The sequence below is a fragment of the Trichosurus vulpecula genome, chromosome 8, assembly GCF_011100635.1.
Source record: "Trichosurus vulpecula isolate mTriVul1 chromosome 8, mTriVul1.pri, whole genome shotgun sequence".
Lineage (NCBI taxonomy): Eukaryota > Metazoa > Chordata > Mammalia > Diprotodontia > Phalangeridae > Trichosurus > Trichosurus vulpecula.
In genome coordinates this window covers 182,211,668-182,223,049 of record NC_050580.1, presented here as the reverse complement: position 1 = coordinate 182,223,049, position 11,382 = coordinate 182,211,668, and the positions used below count along the sequence as shown (strand labels likewise).

At 39.2% G+C, this 11,382-nt stretch overlaps 1 protein-coding gene across 1 annotated transcript; it reads left to right on the top strand.

The window, feature by feature from the left end:
- The first annotated feature begins 2,094 nt into the window (after positions 1–2,094).
- Positions 2,095–3,039, top strand: LOC118829159 (olfactory receptor 11G2-like). The gene has a single exon (XM_036736127.1). It carries the CDS (start codon positions 2,095–2,097, stop codon positions 3,037–3,039), a length of 945 nt encoding a protein of 314 aa, XP_036592022.1.
- The last annotated feature ends 8,343 nt before the right edge of the window (positions 3,040–11,382 follow it).

Here is an 11,382-nt window from a genome sequence, read left to right as displayed (position 1 = left end):
CTTCTGATACTGTAGGGTCTATAGATATATCTCCATTTTGCAGGTCAGAAACAAGGATCAGAATGGTTGATTGATTTATCCATAGTTATTCAATTTGTAAATATCAGTGAAAGGATTCAAAATCATCTTTCTGGAAGTAGAGCAAGGACCATTTCAACTCCAACAACATGACCAGTGAATGTGATGCTGTAGGGTGGAGTATGAGCGAAAGTACAACCAGAATGGGAAAGGGTGGCCAGGGATGTCCTGTCATCAGGAGGGAACCAGGTCTCAGCATGTTTTAGAACATGGAAAGATTGAGAGAGGAAAAGGTTTGTGATGAAAAGAAGATTTTTAACTATGGAACAAGCATCCTGTAGAGCAGAGTGGAAAGGGTCAGTGGATCCAGAGTAGGACGTTGTAGGGAGAAGGACCTGGTTGAGAGGAATGAAAGTAAGGGAGCCATCAGGGGATGGGGAAACAGATTTGTACATTGGCAGCTGGAGTATCAGAATCACCGGAATGGTGATAGTAGTTTATGGGAACATGGTGTTAAATGACAAATCCATGTAGAGTACTAAGACAAGGTAAGAATTTATTAAGCACTATGCTCCAGGCACTATGATAAACTCTGTTATCTGAGGAAAGGTCTGTTTGAGGTAAGATGGTGATTAGACTGTTTGAGACAAAATCCAACCTTATGGCAGCAAGTGATTTTGGGTCTGCGGTCCAGTGAGATCTGACTCATAGTAGGCAAAAAGAGAGGGTCTGGGGGCTTATAGTCAGTGGCAGCTTTGTGAGGGCCACCTGAAGAAATTGGGATAGGGGAGCTAGGGCTTGATGTGAGGGTGGTTTCCAAAGCACTGGAGAATGTCTTAAGATAAAAACAGAGGCCAAGGAGCTGATTTCTGGAATCTGGAAGACAAAATTTAAACAGTTTGCCCAAGATCATTCAGTTAGAAATATCACATATGTTATTTGAACCCAATTCTTCCTGACTCTAAGCCAAGCATTCTACTGGCTATTCATGTTTCCTTCTTTACTGTCAATCAATCGACAAGGATATATTAAATGCCTACTATGTGCCAGCCACTGCCCTACGCACCATGGATACAAAGACAAAAATAAAAATCGTGAGCCTCTACAGGCTTATATTATAACAAAGAGACAACATGCACATGTAAAATCAGATAAAAAATGAATAGCACATAACTTGGGGAAGGGAGGCCCTAGGAAATCAGGGAGATCAGGAGAGATTTCAGGTGGGAGATAATATTTCAGCTGATATTTGAAGGAAGCTAGCATTTATAAAAGGTGAATATGAGGAGGGAGTGTATTCCAGGCACCAGGGGATGGCCACTGGAAAGACACAGAGGAACAAAATGAAACATGAGCAACACCATGAAATCTGTTATTATTAGATATAGATCATGACATAGCGGATATTGAGTGAGACTTGAAGTCAGTGAGGCATGGGTTCAAATCTTGCATCAGATAATTATTTGCTATGTGACTCTGAAAAAATCGCATGGTAGTTACATATATTTCCCTAAAAATAAGATAATACATGTAAAGCCCTTTGCAAATATTTTCAGTGCAATATAAATTTGAATAATACTGTACTCTTCCCTGTCAAAAACAGGATGTTTCAGGTCAGAATCTGTTTGTTACATTTTTGGCTGCTGATATTAATTTTATAATAAAAGCTTTAACAAAAAGAAAGGAGGGAAGGGAATTTCAGTTGGAGGCACTGATATTGATTTGGGGACAGAAGCAGAACAGCACTGTACTTCATTGGGGGACAAAGTATAGTCTACTTTGATAGTATCATCAGTATGGGATTCGACTGGAATGGGAAATAAAAGCTAGGCTGTAGAAATCTATTATTTCAGTTCACTGTAATAACCCATTGTACATCTGAATAATTGAAAATGCTCCCACAGAAGTTTTTTTTTATCAGAATATCTGCATCAGATCAAATGAAACCATAGTCATAAGAGTTTTAGAAATGGGAGAGGCCTCAGTAATTCTTCAAAATTGGGGAATCCATGAGAGAAAGAGAATAAGGCAATCTGTGTCACGGTCATTTTTGTCTTTTCCATAGGGTCAGGAGCCATGAACATATCAGGAGCAAACAGAGTGACTGACTTCATCCTCCTGAGTTTTCCCTGCCCCAGGGAGATACAGATCCTCCTCTTTGGAGTGTTCTCTCTGACCTATGTCCTGACCCTGACAGGGAATGGGTCCATCATCTGTGCAGTGAGGTTGGATCACCAGCTCCACAGCCCCATGTACCTCCTGCTGGCCAACTTCTCTTTCTTGGAAATCTGCTACATTAACACCACGGTTCCTAACATGCTGGCCAATTTCCTCTCTGAGACCAAGACCATCTCCTTCACTGCCTGCTTCCTCCAGTTCTACTTCTCCTTTTCCACAGGTGCCACTGAGACCTTCTTCCTATCCCTCATGGCTTTTGATAGGTACCTGGCCATTTGTCAGCCTCTGCACTATCCCACAATCATGACAGGACATTTTTGCATCAAACTAGTATTCCTCTGCTGGGTGAGTGGCTTCCTCTACTTTCCAGTCCCTATTTGTTTCATGACTCAATTACCTTTCTATGGTCCAAATATTATTGATCATTTTGTCTGTGACCCAGGACCCCTGCTGGCTCTGTCTTGTGCCCCTCCTCCAGGGATTGAACTTTCCTATTCTATTCTCAATTGTCTCCTCCTCTTTGTCACTTTCCCTTTTATCCTGGGATCCTACACTCTAGTATTCAGAGCTGTCTTGAAAGTTCCTTCAGCAGCTGGCCAGAAGAAGGCCTTCTCCACATGTGGCTCCCACCTGATTGTGGTCTCTCTGTTCTATGGGCCCCTCATGGTCGTGTACATCAGCCCTAACTCTGGGAATGCGGCTGGTTCACAGAAAATTTTCACTTTATTTTACTCAGTAGTGACTCCACTGGTGAATCCCCTGATCTACAGCCTGCGTAATAAGGAAATGAAGACTGCTCTAAGAAAAGTCCAGATGAGAATAAAAAGCATCCACAGAAGATGACAGATCTTTAGTCAACTTCCCTATTGTCTTTACCTGACTTCCCTAGAGTTTTTGCCTGATCTCTTGTCCTGTCCCCAATCAGGTGCTGCCATTTCCTTGCACACTCCATGTGATCAATCTCTGCCCCATCAAGTTAGGGTGGTATGGTGTATAAATGGATATTGGATAATGAACAAGACTTAGAGTAAGAAATACCTGAATTTAAATCATACTTCTAAAACTCACTCGTTACATTTTATACCCCCTACTGAGTACTTGGATAAGAATCACATAAAGTGATAGGGCATAGCTAAGTTGTGATCTGTATCACTAGATACAGAAAAGGGGAAGGTGAAGGCAAAACACATTTGTATCCATCTCCTATGTTCCAAGCATTGTGAAAGACTTAAAGACTCCCCTTAATGACTTCTAAGTTCCCTTCCAAATCAAAATCAGTTATCCTACATCGAGCCAGACTGGCTCAGAATTAGATTCACATCATTATATTCAGACTGTTGTCTCTTTATTCTTAGCTATCTGTCTATATTTACATGCCCTGACTTCTGATAATTTGTTGTTGTTTGGTTGCTTTTCAATCATGTGTGAGACTTTGTGATCTCTTTGGATGTTTCCTTGGCCAAGATACTGGAATGGTTTGTCATTTCCTTCTCCAGTTCATTTTACAAATATGGAAACTAAAGCAAGCAGGTCTAAGTGACTTGCCAGCATCCCACAGCTAGTAAGTGTCTGAGGCCAGTTTTGAACTCGGGAAAATTCTTGAGTACAGTCCCAGCACTCTATACACTATGCCACCTAGTGGCCCAGGTAGTTATCTGGTAATTACCTATACCCTAACCTGTTCCTGGCCTTCCTGAATTGCTGTCTACCCTACCTGCTCCTGATGTCTTTTTTAAGGTCAAGTACACTAAAAAAGTGAAGATGCATTGCACACCAAAATCCAGTAGTTCTCTTTTATTTCCTTCCTCTCAGGGTTTAATGTTGACAGATTCCAAAGGGTCAAATCAAGTATACACAAGTAAAGTATTGTGTCTCTAGGCACTGGCTTGAGGATAAGTTCTATGTTTGAAAAGTACTACTAGGGTAAAACGTTACACTTGTGCCATTCCAAGGTTCCACAACACTGCTCTCTCTCTCTTATGTTAATAATAATTGACACAGGGCCTGGAGCTCATTAGCGTAAGTTGTAATTGATAAGATTTGTTGACATAAAGGTATTGTGGCAAAATAGATAGAGAGTTGGTCTTAAAGCTAGGAAAACCTAGGTTCAAGTCCTGCCTCTGATGGATATTCTGCAAGACCCTGGACAAGTCATTTAATCTTCCAGTGACCTAGGAAACTTTCTATGGCTGTAAGTGGCAAAAAAGGTGCCAACCTGCAAAAACAGAGAGTTTTCTCACCCAAAAGTTCCGTATGCCAATGAAATAACAGCCCTAGGTTCTATGCCTACATTGAATAAGCTTCCAGATCATGCATAGTGTTGCTGTGGTCTGTTCAGAAACCATCCCAAAAGGCCACATTTTTGTTTCTCCTCTAGCTGATATATATATATATATATATATGTATATATGTATATGTATATGTATATTATATATACACACATGCACATATATACATATATATGTACATATGTATATGTGTATGAACGTATGTGTGTATATATATTATATATGTATTTATGTATATAACAATACAATTTTCTCCCTTCCACCTCCTCCCCATGAGAAAAGGAAAAAGAAAACCAAAACCCTTTAGATAAATATGCACATTCAAGCAAAATTAATTACCACATTAGTAATATAAAAAAATTAGATATTTCAGTTTGCACACTACATCCATCACCCCTCTGTCAGGAGATAGGGACGGTGCTTCATCATTGGTCCTCTGAAATTTTAAATGCTCATTGCATTAAGAGTTTTTAAGTCTTTCACAATGCTTGCAACATAGCAGATGGATACAAATGTGTTTTGCCTTCACCTTCCCCTTTTCTGTATCTAGTGATACAGATCACAACTTAGCTATGCCCTCTCATCTTATGTGATTCTTATCCAAGTACTCAGTAGGGGGTATACTCAGAAATCTAGGGACTTTCCTCTAGTTCTCCTGACATTCCATGAGTACCAACTGCACATATAGGTGATGTTTTCATCATACATCACTCTAATGGCATACTTCATGCTACTTCCTTTGTGAAATTCTTATTTGGTAAAGGGTTGTATTTGACTTAATCGAAGTGACTCTCAATTTTTAGACTTCAGATGTTATGGTATTTCATGATTCACACCTATGTAGTATAGTCATTCTAATAGCATTTATTAAGCACTTAGTATGTGCTATGTACTATGCTAAGTGTTAGGACTATAAAGAAATACTAAACAAAGCACCTGCCCTCAAGCAACTTACACTCTAATGTGGAGACAACACGTAAATAAATAGATATATACAAAATACATTCAGAGTATATAGACGGTAACCTTACTGGGAAGGCTGTAGCAGGTGAGGACACTAGAAGATAGGTGCTTCCTGCAGAAGGTGGCCTTTGAACTGCATATCAAAGGAAGCAGGAGATTCTGGCTTCAAACAGAAAAGGAAAGATTGAGAGTATTCCTAATATGGGGCAAGGGTAGGGGGTCAGTCAGTGCAAATATATGAAGATAAGAGAGAATCATGTGCAAGGAATGCCAAGTAGATTGATGATTTTTAAAGGGAAAAGGGGAACCTTTGTTCCCATGAGAAGCTTGAAATCTCCAAAAGCATTACACAACTTCCTAAAAGTTGTCCAGTTTTCTCTCTTTAGCCATTCAGTCCTTGTTCTTGCTCATTGTCTAGTGAATATTTGCCCAAGTTATAGGTCCTGATGAACCAGTTCTACAGGGTTACTCATCCAATTGCATAGCATAGACTAGAGACCATACATAAAGAAGAAAATATATCATTAATGCTACCTGGTGTCTTGTCTGTCTTCCTGTTATTCCATCATTAAATTACAAACCTTCACATATGTTTTCAGTGATTGAGAAAGGAAAATGGAGCTGATGGCAGAAGGATAAGCAGAAGGAAAAAGAACATAGTCTACTGGAGAAGATGAGATCACAAACAATGGCTCAACTCATTTATCTACCTAGAGTACCTAAAACAACGCTTAGCTCCCAGTGAAAGCACATTTGACCTTCTTGATAATGATGTCATTATTTCTATTTTAATTCTTTCCTGATGATAAATAACATTACATTCCCTCAATTTTGACAATTCACAAAGCTCTTATTAAGCACATTTTATAGTAAATAATAGCAGCATACCAGATACTAACAGAGGTACAGATAAAGTACAGATAAAACACAGTTCCTACTTCCATGTAGCTTGTAGACATAGGGGAAAAATATATTTGTGATGGCATAAGGTCAGAAGTGAAAGGGAGTCTAGAGATAATTTATTCTAGGGCATATTAAAATTGGAATAAACTCTACAGTGTCCTTGACAGCCTTGGGGGCAATGCATTCCATTTTTGTATAGTTCTAATTGTTGGGAAATTGTCATTGTTTTCCTTTAGAACTCAAGTCTAAAGGGAAGAAACTCCCCTACAATTAGAGATACCCCAAAATGGAATAGGTTTCATTTTGGAACCTGATGAATTCACCACTAGTGCCTATCAAGGATAATGTAGAGAAGAATCCTTAGAGGGGAATTCCTGGTCAATTTAATGAGTTATCCTGTATACCTGGTGAGATTGTACAGAGAATAAATCTTTGTCTGCAGACATCTGAGGGGCACCTCTCTATGGTAAATGTGGATATGAATACACATTGCATCAATAACTCCTTTGCTGAGAAGATACAGAGTCATTGACTGGTTTTTCAGTGACCAGGACTCTTTTCGATACTCCTGGGGGCACTAAAAGAATGGAGTTTTGTTTCAGGATCCATTCCTGTTTGATTCTCTGTTGTATGTCCTTTTTTGCTTTCCCCCATATAGAAAACAGGCCAACATGTAGCAAAATGGACCAGTTTTAGGGAATGAAGGCAAGAAAACCTGTGCATTCACAATTTCTTCTTTCCCAAAAATTGAAAATGGCTGTTACCTTGAGGCAACATGACATTTGTTTGTGCTTGCAAGTGATCTGAAAAGAGAGATTGTAAAAGTGAACTTTTCTAGTCTGAAAGATGGCAGGAACCCTGGCACTGATAGATTTTTCTGCAAAACGTGGCAAAGGCAAACACATACATGTCTATTAAAACCAAAATTGTAGTTCATAAGCAATTCCATGAATCCCAAACTCCTGTGGGTGGATAAAAGAGTAGTATTTTGATTTCCTTACATGATATTATCCCAGAATCTATCTTTTATAAAGACAAGGGAGATTTCCTGGGCAGCAGGAAATCTTTGCTTTGCAGTTTATCTCATGGGTAACTCTAAGTTTGAGAGTTCTGAAATTTGAGAGTTTAGGGATCTTACATTTTAGAGAACAAAATTATTTTGTTATTCAGCATGCTTCTCAGAGAAAGAAAACTATCACTCCCATTATTCCTGAACAATGATCTCATCCTAAAGATTCATCCACCCAAAAGTCCTTCCTCTGAATTATGCCTGGGACAAAAGAAGTGCCAAGATAATCCATGCTCACTCCTCTGATGGCTCCACTCCTGACTCTCTGGACTTTTCCACTGTGCCACCACATGGCTACCTAGAAATGTGTTGGATATTCCATTAGAAAGTAGACTCTTGAAATGGACCAGTATGTACAAAAATTTTCGTAGCAGCTCTTTTTGTGGTGACAAAAAATTGTAAATCAAGGGGTTGCCCATCAATTAGGGAATGGCTAAACAAATTGTGGTATATGAATGTAATGAATACTATTGTGCTATAAGAAATGAGGAGCAGACAGACTCCATTATAACCTGGAAAGACTTTTTTGATTGACACTGAGTGAGGGGAGCAGAACTAGGAGATCATTATGCACGATTACAGACACACAGTATCTGTAAGGACTGACTTTCATAGAATTGGCTCCTCTCATCGATGAAAGGTTCAAAGACAGCTTCAAAAGAGTCATGATGGAAAAAAGCTATGCACATCCAGAGAGTCTGAATGTAGATTGAGGCAAACTATTTGTTCTCTTTTTTTTCCTTCTTTTTTTTGGTTTAGTTTCTTCTTTCTTATGATTCATTCCATCGGCTATGATTCCTTTTTACAACTGGACTATCATGTAAATAAGTTCAATGTGAAAGTATATGTAGAATCTACATTGGATTACATGCCATCTTGGGGAGGAGGTGGGAGGAGAGGTAGGGAGAGAAAATTTGAATCCCAAAAATTTGTATAACTGAGTGTTGTTAACTAAAAATAAAAAAAAATAAATTTAAAATTAAAAAGTAGACTTTTAGAGGGCAACCTTTTTTTGCATATATTTGTATTCTCAGGGATTAGTAAGTAGACTTGACACATAGTACACACTTAATAAAAAAATTTATCTTTATATCTACTAGGAGAGCAAAGCCAATAAACCTAATTAGTGGGGGGTAGCGGGGTGAGTAGTCCTTCCTACAGGAAAAAGGTCACTTGAGAAATTCCTGAAAAAAAAGGTAGAGGTGATCAGAATGTTACACTTGCAAACACTTCAGAAAAGAGAAACACATTTAAGATAAGTCAAGTATAATGATGAAGAAAAAATGAAGTAGAGAGAAAACCAAAGTTAGGAAAAGAATAAGGAAAGTCAGACAAATATATGAGATCTTGGTTCCCTGGGGAGAATTATATGTGATTTGGGAGTCCTAGATAGTCAAGGAGTTCTGTAACTAAGCAAGAGTGAGAGTAAAAAAGCAATAAAGAGTCATAATTTATAGAAATACACCAGGATCTTTCCTTTTACTAATTCTTTGACTTATGTGTACTATGCAGATCTGGGGAAAAGGTTTAATACTCTAGTAAAGCTAAGTGGTGGGAGGTGGAGCCAAGATGGTGCTATGAAAGGAAGGAACTACCACAGCTCTCTCACAAATTCTGTCAGAAATGTGTAAAAAACTTAATCTGAGCAGATTTCAGTGAGTTAGAGGCCACTAGAAGACTGAGAGGAGTTGGGGCGCAGGGAACACGGAAAGTCACTAGACCAAACCAACGGGGAACAGCAGAGAAATCCAGCCAGCATGCCGTGCTGGGAGAGCGCTGGGTGAGCGAAAAACACCAGAGCAGGAACAGGCCCAGGGCAGAAGTACCAGCTACGGCTGTGATCAAGACTGAGACCTCTCAGCCCAGGATGGGAATCTGTTGGAGCACAGAGCCTGTGGCCATGGAAGCAGTTAACCCAGAGACCTCCAACAGTCTAAAGGTTTGAAACTCACCTTCTTGAACTTCCAGGAACCATGATGTCCAGGTAAAATGGCTCTCATCCCTCCCTTGAATAAACCCAAAGAATACTCCCATGGGAGAAACAGAGGAGCCAGAAGGAGGCTTCACTAGCAAAAGAAGTTGGGGAGAGGGCCCTGCTTGTGGTGGCAAAAGGAGAGTAGTGCAAGAAGAGAGGTGTCCCAGCAGCCATCACCTCAGCAGAACAATGAGACTAACTGAGCCCCAGGGGGAGGAGCTAACTAACGTCAATGCCAGGACCCCAGATGTGACTTTGCACAGCCAGGGGAAGTGACAGATACCAGCACAGACAACAGCTGAGACCACCCATTCTGGAGAACAGTCCTGGGGAAGAGAAGACCCCCAGCAGCCAGACCACAGCTCTCCTACACCTCATGAAACCAGAGGCCATAGAACATAAAACCAGTGAGTAGGCCCACCGATTCTAACACAAGAAACTTGGGACAGAGCCGCCAGAGCCTCAGAAACAGAGATCCACTTTAGAAGCCAGGAGGGAAAAGTAAAAACCACATGAAGAAGCCAAAGATCATTGGTTCATATTACGGAGACAGGGAAGATGAAAATACCAATTCAGAAGAGGACAGAATTGACACTATAACCACATCTGAAACCTCAAAAGGGAAAGTGAACTGGTCTCCAGACCAAAAAGCATTCCGGGAAGAACTCAAAAAGGACTTTAAAAACCAAATTAGGGAGGTAAAAGAAAAAATGAAAAAACATGGAAAAAAATTCACTGGGGAAAACAAATCTTTAAAAAGGAAAATCAGTGAAATAGTTAAGGAGAATCAGAATATAAATGGAGAAAAGGTCTTATTGAAAAGTAAGATCAACCAAACAGAAAAGGAGTTAGAGAAGATAAAGGAAGAAAACAAAATGTTAAAAATCAGAATTGGGCAAGTCAAAGCTAATGACTCTATGAGACATTAAGAATCAGTCAAACAAAATCTAAAGAATTAAAAAATAGAAGAAAAAGTGAAATATCTGATTGGAAAAACAATTGACCTGGAAAATAAATCAAGGAGAGATAATCCAAGAAGTATTGGTCTACCTGAAAGCTACGATGAAAAAAGAGTCTGGACAGTAGCCTGGACATTAGCCTGAACAGTAGCCTGGAGAGTGTCTTACATGAAATCCTTAAGGAAAATTGCCCAGAGGTCCTAGAACCAGAGTGTAAAATTGTCATGGAAAGAATCCACTGATCACCACCTGAAAAATATCCCAAATTGAAAACTCCATGAAGTATTATAGCCAAATTCCAGAACTACCAGGTCAAGGAGAAAATATAAGAAGCTAGAAAGAAACAATTGAAATATCATGGAACTATAGAGGGGGTCAAGCAAGAACTTTCAGCTTCTACATTAAATGACAGGAGAAACTGAAATATGATATTCCAAAAGGCAAAGGAGCTCAGAGAACAACCAAGGATAAACTACCGAGCAAAACTGAGCATAATTTTCCAGGCAAGGAAATGGACATTCAATGAAATAAGGGAATTCCAGGCCTTCCTGATGGAAAGGCCAGAGCTCAGTGGAAAATTTGATCTCCAAATACAAACTCAAGAGAGACATAAAAAGGAAAATCAGGGGGGAAAACCCCTAGTTAATCAACAAGGCTAATTAGTTACATCCTTGTATGGGATTATTTTGTTTTATGTATGTTTTATATGTATGTTAATCATGAGAATAGTATAGTTAATATGACAATTGAAAGAGATATTCATAGACTGTTGGTATAAGTATAAAATAACCAATATAATGATAAAAAATATAATTAAGAGATATAAATGGATGGTTCTGGGAGAAGAGGTAAGGAGATAGTAGAAAAGAGTAAATTACATCACATGAAGAGGCACAAAAACATATTGTGGTAGAGGGAAAGAAGGGAGGGATAAGAAGAGTATGTGAGCTTTACTCTCACAGGACTTGGTTCAAGAAAGGAATAACATACCCTGATAAGTATAGAAATCAAACTTGTCCTACAGGCAGT

What these genes read in the sequence shown, in the direction of transcription:
- LOC118829159 (XM_036736127.1), top strand. Translation starts at nt 2,095, where the DNA reads ATGAACATATCAGGAGCAAACAGAGTGACTGACTTCATCCTCCTGAGT.